At 40.0% G+C, this 19,268-nt stretch overlaps 1 protein-coding gene across 1 annotated transcript; it reads left to right on the forward strand.

Moving 5' to 3' along the window:
- The first annotated feature begins 7,059 nt into the window (after positions 1–7,059).
- ifngr1 (interferon gamma receptor 1) lies at positions 7,060–19,106 on the forward strand. The gene is made up of 7 exons (XM_035914488.2): positions 7,060–7,355; positions 13,591–13,696; positions 13,928–14,112; positions 14,200–14,345; positions 15,340–15,511; positions 18,128–18,261; positions 18,374–19,106. Exons 1-7 carry the CDS (start codon positions 7,292–7,294, stop codon positions 18,743–18,745), a joined length of 1,179 nt encoding a protein of 392 aa, XP_035770381.2. The 5' UTR covers positions 7,060–7,291; the 3' UTR covers positions 18,746–19,106.
- Positions 19,107–19,268: the final 162 nt, after the last annotated feature.

The following is a 19,268-nucleotide window of genomic DNA, read 5'->3' on the forward strand; positions in this document are numbered from 1 at the left end:
GATGCTGAGGTGTGTGTGATTGATGTTGGATGGTGAAATATATGTTTACAGAGTAAAGACCGGCTCGAGCTGTTGGTCCGGATGTTTCGGGAGTAAACAAAGCTGAGAGCAGGGCGGAGATGGCTGCTGATCGGGGGGGAGGAGGGTGTTTGGAGTCCGGTGAAATGAGTAAAACTGGGGTCAAACGGTTGGTGGGCGGGGCCACATGCTAAGCAGCTGCTCACATGCTCGCACATGCAGGCTTTATACTCCAGCCGGGCTTATAAGAATATTAAGTATATATGAGCGTGTGTGTGAAAAGCTTGGTTACATAAAAAGGCGGGGCTTCACTTTACACCAAACCTCAGACACATGGACATAATCGAGAAATAAATCAATCTGAGAGTGAAGTTACGCACCTGTTACAAACTATTTGTGTATTACTATTTATTGCTACAAAATTACAAAACATTCATGCATTTATCCGTTTTCTTCATCATTTGCCCGAACCAAGGGGTGCTTTTAGAAATATTTGCTAATTTAGTTAAAGTGTAAAACAGAATTCCCTTATTCCAAGTTTTGTCAGCCTTAATTCAGCCATTTTTACAGCAGTTACAGTTTTAAGTCTTCTTTGACGAGCTTTGGACACCTTCATGTGGGCGGCATCGACACCAGCATCACATGTGAAAATCCTCTCAGAGTCTGTTTCAGACTTCACAGATGATAAGAAGTCTTGTGTCCCCTGGAGATGAAGCCTGACTTTCAACCCAGGTTTACAAATCCGCAGACTCGTTGCTCACTCTGGTTTAAATCCCCAACAGGCCTTCTGTCAGGGGATTTTAAGCAGCCATCAAGCTCTGACTGATGATGGTGCTCATACAGATGAGCATGAGAGTGATCACCTGAGCAACTCTTTGTTCTACAATGTCATGTCTATGTGCTTATATACAACTTTTTTGGAGCAAAGTATCATTAAATATTCTGTTTCATTTTCAAAGAGATTTTCCTAGTCTGTCAATTCAGTTGAATTCAACTTTATTTATATAGCACTAAACCACAGTCATTCACAGTTGCCTCAAGGCAGTTTATACCGTAGATGCTAGCATGATGGATGCTACAGAGTTTAATGAATAAAAACTTGGTGACAGTCTGTAGGTCTCTTCAGTATTAATAAGTAGTGAAAGTTATGAATTACAAAAGTATCCCATTACATTGTTACATTGTGACATTACATTATTATGCCTTTGTGTTGTCTCATATGCTACATGAGTACTATAGCATAGGTATAGAAGTCCCACCTATGTGATAGATACATTAATAGATTTTATGTTAATAGATCAAATATCCTAATACTTAAGTAAAGTGGTAAATGGACTGGTTCTTATAAAGCGCTTTTCTACTCATCTGAGCACTCAAAGTTTTACACAACTTGTGCATTCACCCATTTGCACAAGCACATTTTTCTAAGTGCTTCATAGCTAACATTCACACTCCGATGGATGCATCGGAGAGCAATTTTGGGTTAGTATCTTGCCCAAGGATATTTTGCATGTAGACTAGGGAAAGCCAGGAATTGAACCACCAACCTGTAGATGACCTGCTCTACCACCTGAGCTAAAGCACCTCAAGTACATAAGTAGGAGACTTCTCACCTGTGTCAAGGCTTCATTCACCGAACTGGTGGACTCTGAAGTAGGACCTGACTTGGATTGGCAGGTTAATATTAACATTCAAAGTGTGTAACAAGGTCATCAAGAGTCAAGAGTAGGAAATGGAGTCAAAGTTGTTCACACCTTCACTGATGTACATTTTTTCTTGCAAAGTGCAAGAACTTAGGGAAGTGTATTCGTGTATGTTTCCAGTTGGGTCCTTGAGCATTAATCTTTCTGTTGGCTTACGGGAAGAAAGTGTTGCACAGTCTGACACTGGGGACCTAAATACTTTAGTCCCTGATGCCAGATGGCAGGAGGCTAAAGCGTTGGTATGAGGCATGTGTGGGGTTGTCCTCAGTGCTAGTGGCTTTTCAGATGCAGTGTGTGTGGAAAAAGTCTGCGATGTAGGGGAAAGTGACTGCATAATGAAATAAAGATACAACAAAGGAGGCGCAGAACTGAGCAACTAAAATATCAAATGAGTGTGAAAATATTCACCTAACATACGGGTGTCTCATTTTTAGTAAATTCGTTTTGTTTGTTGATTGTGAGTGCTGTAGATTACACTACACTGCACTCAATTACATTTTTTTTTCCACTTTTATTTGAATGGTGTATTTCTTTTCATTTAACAAATAGCACCCAGTAACATCGGCTGTCCCGCTGTACAATTTAAGATGTTTCACAAAAAAAATGCAGCTCACAGTGTTGATCAGTGATTTATTTACACATCTGCAATCCAGCTGTAACATCTGTGTAGAGGGAACCCAATGGGATGCTCGATGGCTTCTCTGTCGAAGGGTTCGGGGAGTTGAGGGTGGGGAGATTTAGCAGCGAGTAGGATTTGTCACAGCTGGATTAGTGATATGGGTGTGCAGAAGGCAGCTGTAATACAGGCTCACGTGGAGTGCCGAGTGGTCAGAAATCCAGGAGGCTGGGTTCATGCCTACAGAGGTGGAGCGAACAGTCATGACACCACAGGTTTTTATTCTTTTTGCCAACTAAATGTTACAAATCTTATTCTTTTTAATACAAAAAGTACAAATTTTACAGTTTTTTTCTCAACTTCTTTAGCACAATTCTCACAGCAGTAATGTCACTCTCATTAATCTCAGTGAAGCTCATAGATCAGTTAAGGCAGTCCTCATTTATTAGGCATGTCTGTTCAACTGCTTGTTAAGACAAATATCCAATCAGCCAATCAAGAAGGAAATCAAGAAATGGCCAAGAACACCTGCTACGTTCAAACAGAGCATCAGGAAGAAAGGTGAGATGTGTTGTGCTTTCAGTACATAGTTTGTTTGTAATGAGTAGTTATTTGAATTAGTGTTGCCTTCCTATCAGTTCTCTTATGACATCAACAAGGTACAGTCCCGATCAAAAGTTTAAGACCACTTGAAAATTGGCAAAAATTCATATTTTGCATGGTTGGATCTTAACAAGGTTCCAAGTAGAGCTTCAACATACAACAAGAAGAAATGGGGGTGAGACAAAACATTTTTTGAGCATGCAATTTATTTAAAAAACAAAACAAAACAACAACAACAATTAAACTGAAATGGGCTGTTTCTACAGCTGATCAAAAGTTTAGGACCACACCTCCAAAAATCCTGTTAAACCCAACAGAAATCAAAGTTTCAAACATGAACTCAGTAATGAGTAGCTCCACTGTTATTATTGATCACTTCAATAATTCCTTGTGGTATGCTTGATGCAAGCATTTCCATGAGGTGAGTGGGAACAAGTGGTGAAGACGGTCGCACAAAGGGCATCTACTGTCTGGAACTGTTGTCCATTTTTGTAAACTTCCCTTGCCATCCATCCCCAAAGGTTCTCAATTGGATTTAGATCAGGGGAACATGCAGGATGGTCCAGAAGAGTGATGGTATTCTCCTGGAAGACGTCCCTTATCCTGCGGGATTGTGTGCTGCTGCGTTGTCTTGTTGAAAAACCCAGTGGTTACCACACAGACGAGGGCTCTCAGTCATCAGGGATGCTCTCTGCAACATCTGGACATAGTCAGATGTTGCACGCCCCTGCACCAGTCTTCAGTCTCAGTTGCCATCTGATGGTTATGGAGCTGCAGTCGGCACCCAACAGCCCGACAGCCAATTGGATACTCCGGCTCAGTGCTGGTGAATTTTTTTGGGTTCTTCCACTTGACTTTTTTGTTCCATAACCGTCAGGATCATTTAAGAAAATCCTAATGAATGTCTTACTGCGTCCCACCTCAGCAGCAATGGTGCGCTCCAAGAGACGCTGCTTATGCAGTTCAACAACTCGCCCATGTTCCAAAAGGAGAAGGCTTTTTGACTTTGCCATCAGAACATCATGACAGTGTGACGACCTTACAGAAAATGGCAATAAATCCACATTTTTGCACAGATTTGACCTTTTAAAGGCATGTGGTCCTAAACTTTTGATCAGCTGCCTGTTTCAGTTTAAGCGTTTTTTTCAATAAATTGCATGCTCATAAAAAATGTGTTGTCTCACTCCTATTTCTTCTTGTTGCATGTTGAAGCTATACTTCAAACCCTGCTAAGACTCAACCATGCAAAATAAGATTTTTTTTGCCATTTTTCAAGTGCTCTTAAGCTTTTGATCAGGACTGTACATTTACCGAGAGAACTGCTGGGTAAAGATATCTTGGAACTGGATAACTGGATTTTTCTCATTTCAGACCATTCCATGTAAATGGCTGTGCAGGAAAATCAGGCTGTGTGAGATTAATGATTCAATCCTCTTTCTTCCTTATTCTGATGCTCAGTATGAAATGCAGCAAGCTGTCTTGACCATGTCTACATGCTTTAAAGGCTTTGAGTTGCTGCTGATGTAAAAGGATTATTGGGATGAGCAGTGGAACAGGCGTACCTAATAAAGTGGTTGCAGAAGGTGTGTAGCGTGGCTTTATTTGACTGTACAGTAATTAGTGCTATGTTCTCAGATTTATATATTTTCTTTTTTGTTTTCTGATGCATACAGTTTCACGAGTATCATTTTGATTTTCTCCATTTCATCAGTTTTGTAAAGCTGCAGAAAATCCTTCAGATTTAATTTTCGTGTCTGAACAATTTTTACTCTGTATTAGGCCTCCCTTTATGTCAGTAAGGTTATGAGAGAAAAAAAAACATTTTAAGGACTCATTTTAAAAAAGGGCAGTGAAAGGTTTTTATCCATTCATCACAGAGTTCAAGTTATTGACTGACTATTTGTGTTCTGACATATGTTAAAAAGGTTTGAAGGAGCTGGGCTACAGCAGCAGAAGACCACACCGGGGGCGTGTCTGTCAGCTAAGAACAGGAAATTTAGGCTACATTACAAACCGACTCACCAAATTGGCCAACAGAAGATTGGAGAACGCTGTGCTTTAATTCCTCAAAGGTCCCCAGACCTCAGTCGGGCTGTAGTAAATGGTAAATGGCCTGTATTTATATAGCGCTTTTACTAGTCCCCCCTAGGGACCCCAAAGCGCTTTACACATCCAGTCATCCAACCATTCACACACTGGTGGAGGCAGCTACAGTTGTAGGCTGGGGCAGACTGACAGAAGCGAGGCTGCCATATCGCGCCATCAGCCCTTCTGGCCAACACCAGTAGGCGGTAGGTGAAGTGTCTTGCCCAAGGACACAACGACCGAGACTGTCCAAGCCAGGGCTCGTAACCTTCCGATTACAAGGCGAACTCCCAACTCTTGAGCCACGATCGCCCCAGAGTAGAGCACCTCTGGCATGATGTGGTCAAAGAAGAAATGTGGATGAGCAGCTGACAAATCTGCAGCAACTGTGTGATGCAATCCTGTCAATATGGAGCAAAATCTCTGAGAAATGCTCCCCACACCTACCTGAATTTGTACCACAAAGAATTAAGGCACTTTTTATATATCAGTTTCACTTTTACCACTGACAGTTTGTTGTTGTATTTGCTCTTTCAAAAAGTTTGAAGTACTCTGATTGAAAACACAAATGCAATGCTGCACAGTACTCAAGAAGGTGAACGATCTAGAGTTGTGACTGAGAAATGTTTCAATGAGTTGTCAGATTCAAGTGAGAAGTGCATCGACGCAGTAATAAATATCTTTAATAAATATCTTTAATAAATATCTTTCGTAGTGAAGCGTACAGAGAACAAACAATAGTGTGTACAAAAACAATAAGAAAGGCTAATGTGAGTGAAAAAATGTGTAACTGATTTGAAGGACTATGATTAAGAGTAGTCGGAAGAATTTTTCTGCTGTGAGCATTACACCAAAGCGTTTAAGACAAACTGTGAGCAGCTCTGAGAGCAAAAAGGGATTTAATTTACCCACTAAAGTGGTCGATGAGTGAGTCAAGTCAAGTCAAGTTGCTTTTATTGTCATTTCAACCATGTACAGTACAGAGCCAACATTCCTCCGAGACCCTGACATATAACAGACAAACACAGGACTACGTAAAGTAATGTCCAAATATTGCTAAAAAAAAAACAAGACAAGGCAGTGCAACACTAGACAGGAGAGGAGTGTGTGTGTGTGTGTGTGTGTGTGCATGTAAGAAAGAGAGAGATGCTTGGTAGTGACATGTATGAAGGTATGTGTGTGTGTCAGTCCACTGTCACTGGCAGTGAGGCCTCGAATGCTCCCGTACCTCCTTCCAAAAGGCAGCAGAGTGCAGAGTGTGTATGAGAGGTGTGTGTCGGGTCCTCCACAATGGTGGTGGCTTTGCGGATGGAGCAGGTGCTTTAAGTATAATATATGAATGAATGCATGTACACATGTGAATCAAGAAAAACTGTAAACTTCCTTCTACTTACTACGTGTACTACGTACTGCCCACCTTCACCCAGTACGTGACCTGCCCAACCAGAGACAATTTTTTAATCTCTAAAGCAATTAATGTATATTACCTATATTTAATAATAATAATCTATATATACTTAATATTATGCACATAAAGTGCATAATGTTTATACACACACACGCTTTGTGTTGCTGACATGTCTGATTCAATATTTTGCATCAACGAGCTGCATACTTCTGTAGACTTTTTGTCTGTTTTTGCACATGCACATTTGCTTTTTTGATTTCAGGAATTCTCTAAAGTTTCAAATAAATCCGTTACATTTCACTTCTATGTCTGAACTTTTTTCTTAACTTTTATTTCTCCACAATAGGCTTTTTTGGGGGTTTTTTTGGAAAAAAAATGGTGCCCAAGTCTTAAAACGTTGTTGGTGTTAAAATGTTTTCATTCATTGATCGGAGAGCTGATGTGAAAAGGGTGAGTCTATGTTGTGAAAAATACCTGTGTTATGAAAACTGTTTTGAGAAAAGCGCGTCAAGTGATCGAGAAAATGTGTGCGCTGTCTAAAGCTTTTGTTTTGAAAATACAAGTGCGTCTTCCGTTGACGTCGCCTAGGTGTTTTCCAGGTAAATGTGGTCGGTTGTATGCGCTTAGACACATGCCGGAGTAGGAGTTGTTAATGATGTGAGTCCGTATCGGCAGATTTGTGGTGAAATATAAAAGATTTTTTTTATAAACTCGCAGATGAGAAATTACACGTGTTGTTGTGACAAGTCTGTTTCTCGATGAGGGCAAGTTGACGTTTTATTCGTTTTATTTGCCTCCTCGGCTCTGAAGAGGAAGTTTAATTTAAATAGTCGCTATCACAGCCTCGAGGTGGGAACGATGTCTCTGAGCGATGAGTTGACTGTTCTGCTCCTTCTGATCAGCGGGGTTTCTGCTGTGAGTGGTATGTAGACCCTTTTAAGTACTTATCTGAGAATCACTGTTTTTTCAAACCTTGGGTTCAATAAAATTGACAAGTTTATACACCGAAGAGTACGTACAAAGTTGATCTGTTTTGCGCTGCTTTAAGGGCAATCATTAATCATACGTTCACTTAATACAGTTTTATTTATGTTACCATGTAATTTAAAGTTCCTGGCATGTGAAAATAGTGGACATTGTTGCACGTGACAAAAATATGGTGATAAAAGTAACAATCAAACTGCTACAAATATGTAAAGACTGACTTAAAAGTTATTACAACACCCAAAAGACGTGTGAAGGTTAATGAAATTGGCATGCTAAAAGCATAGGTAACGTGTTTATGCAGTGTGCTGTCACTTTTCTAATACATTTGGATAATCAAACACTTTATCCTCTTTGAATCTCTTTGAGGTGAGACATTTGAAATCTAAAGGAAAATCTTTTATTAAATTAATTCAATTTAATTGAACAAAATGTTACACTGGTCTTTAATGTCACCTGTTGGAGTTTTGGACCTCTCCCCCTTGATTTCTAAGATGTTTGAGGGTTTTCTTACGTGTGTTGTCCTTTCCATATTTCCCCAACAGTGGGACTTGTGTTGACCAGGCCCTTCCATAACCCTGAATGTATTTTTTGGTTGCTGTTGGGAAATTAAAATGGGAATTTTGTGCTGTTCTTGAGAGCACCTCATCTATTTGACAGGTGATCTCTCATTATCCTCAAACACTTTCTGACATGGTGTATTCATGGTTAAGGGAATGACTGCAAGCTGTCCTGTTCCTAAAACAGAACATTTACAGCCTTTGACTCGTCTGTCCATAGCACATTCTGTCAATACACCCGGTCTTTTCCTGTATGGCTGCTGGAAAGCTGTAGTTCTTTTTGAATAGCAAATTTTTCTAGTGAAGGTTGGATTCATGCCCCTTTTTTCTGTGTGTACTATTACTCTAACAGTTACAGAGCTACCTGTAGATGTCTTGCTGACATTTTAAGCTCTTGAAGATTAAAGGATCTGCTGTTCTGATGAGTTTGCTTGAGCAAGCAATGCTGTTCAGACTGGACGTCTTTTTTTGTTGCTGTTGTTGCCACACACCCTTTCTCTGGAAGACTGCTCCAGCCACTATAGGCAGGACAGTGTCTGTGAGATGTCGTTATTATTATTTCAAATCACTGTTTCTGGGAACTCATCTCCACACCTGCTAGTTTTGATAGCAGAAGCTAAGTTGATAGCGATTTGTTAATGATTTAAGGAAAAGATGGGTGTGGGTGTGTTTGGGAATGTTACGTGTTGTTAGACTTTGTGATACAACGAAAATATAAAGGTATAAATGTGATCAAGGTCCAGGCTGCTGCTGAGGGCTGTGTCTGAGGTGATGTTCATATAATTGTGGCCGTTTTACAATCAGTTTAATTAGTAATCAGGTAGCTCTGTCCCTGCTTGCTTCAAATCTTTTCACAGAAACTTTTAAGAACAGTTTCATTTAGTGGAAAACCTTTTGCTTAGGTTCTCATTTCCCTCTTAGATGCTTTGTCGTTCTATTTATAGGAACACAGCTAACCGGTCCTGCTGTGGCGCACTGACATTCTTCAATGCTGAACCACATATCAGCTAATTTTGATCAACTGCAACACTAAACTTCCCTTATAAAACAAAGGTCAACTATGGGCACTGTGAGTGTTTGCAAACTGTATGTGAAAGAGGGTGAGGTCATGATAAACCTGCTCTGTACCAGCCACAGTGCGTATTCCCCAGAACTGAACGAGTCAGTTGATGACATTCCTCTGATGTCCTCGTCCTCAAGCTTTGATTCATCAAATCAAATACGTGTATGTTTGTTTGTGGTTTGGTGGCGTTCACTGGAATTTCAAACATTATAATTATTATATGACCAACGCAGGTCCATCAAGAAAAATGTTTTCTCTGAAAGTTGACAGGCCTACACAAACAATCTGACCTCCACCACATCCGACACATTTGAGATGAGGTTGTTTGGCCGTGAACTGCAGTCATTAACTTTCAGTGTGTTCACATCAACATCACTTTATTGTTTTTCTTTTTCAAAGAGGTCTCAAATATCACCTGAAATGACGAACAGTAATGTGGGAAATTCTTTGATTTAACCTTGTGTTGGGCCAAGTCATCATTAATGATGACCGCAAAAAATACCCCCTGACCCTTTGACCCTATGGTATCAGAATATATGTTTGTTTGTGTTGTTTTTTAGCTTTTAAAAGGTTTACAGCTGCACTTTAGGGCCGTAGTATGAATCAAGCATTAGACAGCAGACAAAATCTTTAAAACTGATCATTTCTATAGTCGTCCAACTTTCTTAAACACGGGACCGTCTCATGTTTCCACCATCCGTCATACACATGAACTCTGTGCAGGATTATGAAATAACATCTAATGGGATCGTAAGTGGCAGGTTAATTCTTGCCCTTTTGGAATGATTCATTCATTTAACTTTAGCTGTAACAACTCATATTCCTAGATGTACAGTAATTTCCCATAATAGCAATAGAATAATAGTTCTACTACTTTTAATAGGAAATAAGACAGCCTCCAACAAGAACATAAAAACTGGTGTACAGGAAAGAAAAATGGAAACCCTGTTGCTCTTCAGTGAGTAGAAGAGTAACTCTGTAACTATGATCTAACTAACAGTTCAATCAAAGCTCTATTACTCTACACAGTTTCACCTCAGAAGTCTCTCACAACATTTAAACATTTAGAATAACAATCTCAAGGCCTGGATTCTTGACTTTCTAACTAACAGGAATCTGAGTCCAGATTAATAGAACTCATTTCAATCACGGGGATGTGTGCTTTTGCTATTATTTATCCTGTACATAGCTATGTGCCACAGCAGGTATGGCAACAGGATCATGTTAAAAGTATGCAGATGACCCTGTTGTTAGCTGACTCTAGGACAAAGCGATCAGCTGCAGCACAGTCCGTGATGACTTTGTGAGTGGTGTGATGAGTTGTGTGTTCAGGTAAACATATTCAAGACAAAAGATGCCGTTAAATTTAGAAAATATACACAACAGGTCAAGTTAACTGAGGGTCAACTGCACACTTAACTTTGAAGCAAACTCTGCAGCCGTGTGTGTATTTATTCTTTTTTAAGTCGCCTGACACCTTTGATTGTTGTCTGTGGCTGATGGATGACTCATCTACTGCAGATGGAGTCGAGGAACTTGAACCTGAGCTGTTGTCCTGTGAAGCACACACTCGTGATATTTTTCAACAAAGATTATACGATTTTGCAAAAAGTTCAAAGACTGATAAGTTGTTGATACCAGCAGTAAACACAATAAGCTCTAAAGATTTAGCAGTTTATACATTTTGGTTGGAACCTGATGTGGAAGTGTTTGATACTGGATGTAGTTCTCCAGTCGCTAAACACTTTGTGCAGTGTATATTTTCCTCTGGACTGTAGTGCTGTTTATCTAACTAAATTACTGTTGTGTGAAATTTGTATAAAATGCATAGAGATAATCTTTTCTTGAATATAATTAGAAAGCCCACAAAAAAATAAATGTCAAAGTTTCTGTAGCGCCTACTTTCTGTGGTCCACACAGTGTCATTGTTTTGGTTGGTAGTTATGGACAGCATCATGTTCCTGGTGTAATTAACTTTCACTATTTCTGCTTTAAAGTTATCTTTGCTTTCCGAGTTTGGTTTTCATTTTGCATGGATCAGTAAAGGCTGTAAATGTACCTTTTCCGCCCACACCAAACGTTTTTGACAATTACCTTTGGATCCTTGTTTTGCTTAAATGTTGATGTTCACGCCCTTTAAGACTCAAAACAGGTGAGACAGCTACTGAGTAACAACGTGAAATGCTGGAGAGAAACCAGAAAAACAAGAGCTTTATCTGCCATTGTAAGTTTACCTTGAGAGAAAGTATGTGTTAACACTCCCCCTCTTGTGAAATCCGACACAGGAACAGCGACACGGTAACTGCATAGACTGTTCGTGTCTGTACAGATCTGATTGGCTCCAATGATAAATGTGTTAATCCAGCTCTGACAGCACGTATGAAATTATAACAAATGTTTTCTTTGGTATAAAACTAACAAAAAAAACCCTGCATCCACCCCACTAACAACATCCACCCCACTAACAACATCCACCCCACTAACTGCATCCACCCCACTAACAACATCCACCCCACTAACTGCATCCACCCCACTAACAGCACGCAGCAAGCAGAGGTGTGGATATGATGAAACGTCAGTTCCTGTGCGCAAATTTCCCAGAAGAATTTCCCAAACAAAACAAAACAACATTTACAGTGGGGCAAAAAAGTATTTAGTCAGCCACCGATTGTGCAAGTTCCCCCACTTAAAATGATGACAGAGGTCAGTAATTTGCACCAGAGGTACACTTCAACTGTGAGAGACAGAATGTGAAAAAAAAATCCATGAATTCACATGGTAGGATTTGTAAAGAATTTATTCGTAAATCAGGGTGGAAAATAAGTATTTGGTCAATAACAAAAATACAACTCAATACTTTGTAACATAACCTTTGTTGGCAATAACAGAGGTCAAACGTTTACTATAGGTCTTTACCAGGTTTGCACACACAGTAGCTGGTATTTTGGCCCATTCCTCCATGCAGATCTTCTCAAGAGCAGTGATGTTTTGGGGCTGTCGCCGAGCAACACGGACTTTTAACTCCCGCCACAGATTTTCTATGGGGTTGAGGTCTGGAGACTGGCTAGGCCACTCCAGGACTTTCAAATGCTTCTTACGGAGCCACTCCTTTGTTGCCCGGGCGGTGTGTTTTGGATCATTGTCATGTTGGAAGACCCAGCCTCGTTTCATCTTCAAAGTTCTCACTGATGGAAGGAGGTTTTGGCTCAAAATCTCACGATACTTGGCCCCATTCATTCTGTCCTTAACACGGATCAGTCGTCCTGTCCCCTTGGCAGAAAAACAGCCCCATAGCATGATGTTTCCACCCCCATGCTTCACAGTAGGTATGGTGTTCTTGGGATGCAACTCAGTATTCTTCTTCCTCCAAACACGACGAGTTGAGTTTATACCAAAAAGTTCTACTTTGGTTTCATCTGACCACATGACATTCTCCCAATCCTCTGCTGTATCATCCATGTGCTCTCTGGCAAACTTCAGACGGGCCTGGACATGCACTGGCTTCAGCAGCGGAACACGTCTGGCACTGCGGGATTTGATTCCCTGCCGTTGTAGTGTGTTACTGATGGTGACCTTTGTTACTTTGGTCCCAGCTCTCTGCAGGTCATTCACCAGGTCCCCCCGTGTGGTTCTGGGATCTTTGCTCACCGTTCTCATGATCATTTTGACCCCACGGGATGAGATCTTGCGTGGAGCCCCAGATCGAGGGAGATTATCAGTGGTCTTGTATGTCTTCCATTTTCTGATGATTGCTCCCACAGTTGATTTTTTCACACCAAGCTGCTTGCCTATTGTAGATTCACTCTTCCCAGTCTGGTGCAGGTCTACAATTCTTTTCCTGGTGTCCTTCGAAAGCTCTTTGGTCTTGGCCATGGCGGAGTTTGGAGTCTGACTGGTTGAGGCTGTGGACAGGTGTCTTTTATACAGATGATGAGGTCAAACAGGTGCCATTCATACAGGTCACGAGTGGGGGACAGAAAAGCTTCTTACAGAAGACGTTACAGGTCTGTGAGAGCCAGGGATTTTCCTTGTTTGAGGTGACCAAATACTTATTTTCCACCCTGATTTACGAATAAATTCTTTACAAATCCTACCATGTGAATTCATGGATTTTTTTTTCACATTCTGTCTCTCACAGTTGAAGTGTACCTCTGGTGCAAATTACTGACCTCTGTCATCATTTTAAGTGGGGGAACTTGCACAATCGGTGGCTGACTAAATACTTTTTTGCCCCACTGTAGGTGGCAGGTTGTTGTTGTTGTTGTTTTATGTCCCCTCAGCTCTGAGGGTGTAACCAGGCAACCCTACAATAAGTCTTGATTACGTGATTCAACCATGTAATGAGTGTGAGGGCCACTGATGCAGTCAGGTGTTTCTATTATTGTGTCCACCCCATTTATAGTAATGATGGTAAGCTGAATATTTCTCTCCTTCATTTCTTCGAATTTCTGAAAAGTTCCCAAAGAAAAATCAAATCTGACGTCTGGGGGAAAATGCTCTGAACGGGATATATGAAATAAATGTCTCTTTCCTCTTTTTCTTATTTGCAGTTTTACCTCCAACAAACGTAAGAGTGAGCTGCCAAAATGTAAAGGTCTCTGTCGGCTGGGATTACAGAACCAAACCACAAATCTTTAGAGGAACCCTTCATCCATGGTAAGAAAAGAGCTTTTATAATACATTATGTTCAAACTTATTTTGGATTTTACTTTGTGTGATAAAGGTGCCTAAATGCACCGCTGTGCTTGTTCTGTTGCTTTGTGCGCTCCAGTTTGTCAGCATTAGACTCTGGAAACACTTTTTTATTTTTGAGAAACTTAAACTTTCCTCCACTATATTTAAAGTATTATTCATGGGATTAATCTGTCTTTGTTTTTTTTTATTTAGGAATTGTACATTTGAAACCACAGATCACGAGTATGACCTGAGCAACTGTATCTGGAAATCTGGGGATGAGGGATATCTCGGGTTCATGTATGTCACTGTAGCAGCTGTACAGGATGGCATCAAGTCTGAAGCTGAGAAGTCAAATACTTTTTCCTTTAAATTTTCACGGACAGTCGACACAAGATGTAAGCAATGCTGCTAGTAAACATTTGCAGAGCCTGGTTTAAGTGAGAGAGAGGTGGAGATTAAGCTTAAATATCTCTTCTTCTTAGGTTCTTTAGAGTTCCCTCCTGTAAAACTAGAACTGAAGGAGAAGAAGTTCACAGTAAGTTTCCAGAATCCCCTCAAGTTCTACAAAGAGATGGCACAGAAGGACACGCGTGAATACAAAATCGACTTTACAGTTAAAAATGAACAGGTAAGGGGTGGCTGACATATACCGCTGAACATTGTTGTGTGTTTTTATGTTTTTTGACAAATGAAACCGTGATGATAATTATAAGATGTAGTGATTTCATTTTAAGCCTTGCATATTCTTTATGAGGAAAAGAATCAACACATTAATAAACATGTAAGCTGCATGCCACTTTTTAAGAGACCGGTTCATGTGTTTCGACGTGTTTATTGGTTATAACAGAATACAGTTCCCATGTTCAATCTTTTAGTTCAATCATTTGATAAATGCGCGATAAATGCAGACTATCTGGACGTAGCGTTTTGTGGGAGAAACGTTTCGTCACTCATCCAAGTGACTTCTTCACTTCACTTCCTGTACAGCTGCTATACTGACATACGCTTCACTTGGATGAGTGACGAAACGTTTCTCCCACAAAACGCTATGTCCAGATGAACAGAATCAACTTTTTGGAGATTTACTTTCCTGGATGATTGAGAATGCATCAAGACAGGCTATTTGCTATATAATGGACCATGTCGCCTTCATGATAAGGCTCAAATGTTTCTCTGGGTCTGTACAGATGGTTTTTTTCCTTATTCCTGACCAAAATGAGTCTTGATAGTGAAGATTTTGATCAAATTCACATCCTTGTGCTCTGGGAAGCAGTTATGAGTCTGTAAGATCATTTTCAGGAAGCTTTTTGGGACGCAAAAAACATCTTCGTGTTTTTTATTGCAGACAAAAGTTTGCTGGTTGTAAACTACATCTGAAAAATTGAGAAGTGACAATATTAACTGCCTCCTGGAAGAAAATCAAGAATAAATATGTTGTATATTATCTAGTACTTATTTAATACGTGGAGCCAGACATGATTTTCGTAAACACTTGTTGGAGCAGTCCATCTGTTGGTAATAAAGCACCAATGCGCTACGTGTCACAAACACCATAATCTGCATTATTTCTGGTAATTAACTTGAATAATCAAGACATTAATAAATTCCTCTGTGACTTTCAGGGAGCCTGCACAACATCATGCACAGATGAAAAAATCTGCCAATGTAATACTGTGTCATTCAAAGAGGGCGTGAAGAAGTGCGTCAATGTGAGCGGATGGTTGTTAGTCAGGACCGGTGCTCAGCAGGTGGAGTTCAAAGAGACAGAGACATGCACGGTATCACCTCCCCAATGTAAGTGTTTTTATTTTTATTTATTTATTGGAGGTGTGGGACAGAGACTAGTGGTTTTAGGACCAACACAGTTGAGAAACTAAAGGCACAGGCACATCTGTCAACAGGAAGTAGTTCAGTATTTGCACAGGCCTCATGCAAACTCTGGGTGGGAACTCATTCATTCTATTATTGCAATGTGACTAAAGGTCCAGCTATTCATGAATTATTTTTGTACCCTTAGTGATTTGCATCTCATACAATATCCAGATTGTTGGGATACAAACACTGAAACACTGACGTATGTAAACTATATTATTATGGTGACACCTAACAGTGTTTGCTGCAAATGAATTTCACTGTTTACCAAAGAATTCATGAAGCAGACACAGAAGGAATACTTTTACATGTTGGGGAATATTATACTATATTATATATTTAAGGGCATCACAGGTTTGCATAAAGAGAACAGGTTGGCTGGTTGGGTCACGTTTTAACTGGTCAAACTTTAATGTAACATTGCTGAGATCTGAGGCTTGTTTTTGTTTTTGGTGCTATACTGGTATGAAAAATGGTCAGAATTTGCTAGCGTGACTACATGTTCAATAGATTTCCAAAGGACATTAAGTTGTAGATAAAACATTCTTTTAAGTAGTGTCTGATACAGGGGCGATTTTAGCCCATTTGAACCAAAGCACCCCCAAAGATTTCTTACTCTTTTTTTTTTGACAATATTTGCTGTTTGTGTGACACACTACTGAAAATATAAAAAAAAACATACAGTACTTGATTGAGACGTAACCTTTTAACAACAAAAGTATAGATCCCCCCCCCCAGCTCGCCTCTCCCCTGCACTGGCTCTAGTGCCGTTGCTGCCAGAGCGATGGTGGCTGAGACGCAGCAGAGCGGAAGTGCCTGGCTTAAAACAGGTCATGTTAACTGCCTTTAACCTTCAGTTACTTTTTATATAGTTAAGTAGGAGTCGGACCATGTTTCTTTTTAGCTGAAAAACATTACACTCAGGCAACCTGCAGTGTTGAAAACGTGTTTTGCGACAATGTTTGCTACCCTACAATCCGTCCTACTGTGTAGTAGACATTTGACTGTCCTGTTGCTCCCATTGAAATGTATACAGTCTATTTAAAATCTAAAACTTAGCCAGCTGTTGTTACCACTGTCCTGTTTGAAATGGAATGAAAGAAGCTGGTTATTTTGTCATATGTGCATGTGCCAAGATTAAACCCAGGAGCAACATTCAGGTAAAAGTGTAAGAACAAATGATCCGTCAATAAAGGATAATGTTGGATCAATGTTTCAATATTTATATCTTTTATTAGATGTTCATGTGGTTTGGTTATTTGACTTTTGGTTGAAAGTACACTGAGAGAGAACTTTTTTTTATTAGTGATCTTAATAATATTTTTTTCATATTAATGTAATTTTTTCATCTAATTGAATACAATCTATTTGTGTATGATTATCATTGATAATGATTATCATATATTTTCATACATTGTACCATAGGCAAAGTTGCCTCCATTTCTATAATTTTTTTTTATCAATAATTTGTAGATTTCAAGGACTCTATTTTTGGAGTCTATTTTCATATATCTGTATTGTATTATACATACACATTAAAAGTGAATCTCTGTCCAAAAATGCACCCAGTTTACTTTTTACTCACTATGATCACCATTCATCATTTTCCCCCAGTAAAGTAATTAAGGTTAGGATTTGTGTGTTTTTTTTTGTTTTTTTTAATTCCAATCCATTCTTCTTTTGCAGCATTTAAATAACCTTGATCATTTTTGATGGTTTTGTTTTTCTTTCACAAATGTGGGGATTAAATTGTGTTAAAATGTACAAAACAGTGATGTCATGTTTTGTGACGAGGACCCAGGCACAGAGAGACTTGATGAATTTAAGAATCTTATGATTTAATAAAGAAATTTGCAGACTTGCATAGAGATGGTAAAATTATGATGACTGATAACGGAGATGAAGACAACAGATGATGAGGCCAGGGAGGAACAGGGGTTTAAATGCACCAAGGAGACAGCCAGAGGGAACTCAGGACAACTGGAGACATTTAAGGATGCAGGGACTGACAGAGACAGGGAAGAAGTCTCATCGTGATGAGTAAAGTTTGTCTTGAGCAGCTCTGGGTGCTCAGCACCCCCAAAGCTCTGATCTTAGAATCGCCCCTGGTCTGAGATGTTTGAATGCTCTGCTCTGCGTTCAGTCATCATAAGGCCATGTTTTCTACATGATTAACTTGATGGGAGGGCATTCAGAAGAGACTCTTTTTTTTATGTAAACACCACAAAAATCAACATAGAAGCTTGAAAATATCCGCTGAGTACTAGAGTTAGGGGTGCAGAATATCCCGGCAGAACACGTCTCTAATTTGTGAGCACATGTCCTGAGCATCTGTTGCATGTGATCGCACAGCAAGCATCTCACTGGGGGTGGTAGATCGATAGTAACTGCAGGCTGAAGATGTTTAAAAAATGCAGCCCTGTATGAGTTTATGGGTTGGATTTGTAAATTAGAACCAACTGATGTTGTTTTTGTTTAGTTTGGTTTTAGCTTTACTTTGTGCCTGAATTAACCTTTTGTATGTTTTGTTTTTTTTAGCAGGTTTCAATGAGATGATACTCGCAGCTGTGCTGTCAACCTTGCTTTTATTTGTTCTCATTGTGGTAACAGCTTGCATCTGTAAGCTAAAGGCGTGGACATTTAACCCCTCAGATACTCTACCTTCATCTCTGGTAAGGTGTCAAATAAAAAACTAAACTAAAATAAGCAGGACATGATGTTGCTTTAGCTGTTTGTTTTTTTTAACCTTGTGCCAAATGCTTTTTCTGTTCCTGTACCTTGCAGAAGAAGGACAGTGCAGGGAATCAGAGCAAGCATCCACCCAACCCAACCAGACCACACATTAGTCGAATCTCTGTCGAAAGCTTAGACAGCAGTCAGGACGACCCCGAGGAAACTGTTCTTCTCAAGGACACCGGTCAGCCTGCAGACAACAGCAGTGCTGGCTCCGACTACAACCCTAGCAACTCCTGCTACGCAGAGAGACCGCATTTGGACAGCAGCGCTTCTGACAGAAGCGGGACGGATGATGACTCTGGCGACGACTCGGTAAAGACGGAGTGTGTTTCAATCGAAGAAAGGTCTGCTTATGACTGCCCACATGTGATGATGGACATGGGTGGTGGAGACATGGTTACAGGTTACACTGGGAATTAAGTCATGACTCAGAGGACTGAAGCTTTTGTTTAAACTCAGGTCATCAAAGGTTAACAGTCTAAGCCCACCTTTGGAATGTGAGTTTATAACAATATGAAATCTTCACTTTATTTTTGCCTTTTGAACATATTGGGCCAGTGGTTAACACTGCACTGACAGACTTGGTTGTCTCAGGGAAGCAAGCTGGACATCTTTGTCTTCCAGCTGTTTTCTGTCTGGTTACAGAGGCAGCTACCTGGATCTCTGCTGGTTTCTGCCCCTGCATCAGATGCAAGGATAATAGACAACTTTTATATACCGTCTTTTAATCTCTGCTTAACATATATGTCTATATATAAAGTGATCCGGCACAATATTAAAATCACCTGCCTATTATTGTTTCGGGCTCAGCAGTGCTATGTGACAGTGTTTCCTTTCACTGTGGAGTGGAGCTTCTCTGCTTTGTGCTTTTTTCGCTACATGCTGCAGAGAAGTGATCAGTCTGGACTTTTTTCAGTGCAGTGAGGTGACTGACTGATGTAGA

The sequence above is a fragment of the Neolamprologus brichardi genome, chromosome 6 (genome assembly GCF_056152115.1).
Source record: "Neolamprologus brichardi isolate AB-2024 chromosome 6, ASM5615211v1, whole genome shotgun sequence".
In the NCBI taxonomy this organism is placed as follows: domain Eukaryota; kingdom Metazoa; phylum Chordata; class Actinopteri; order Cichliformes; family Cichlidae; genus Neolamprologus; species Neolamprologus brichardi.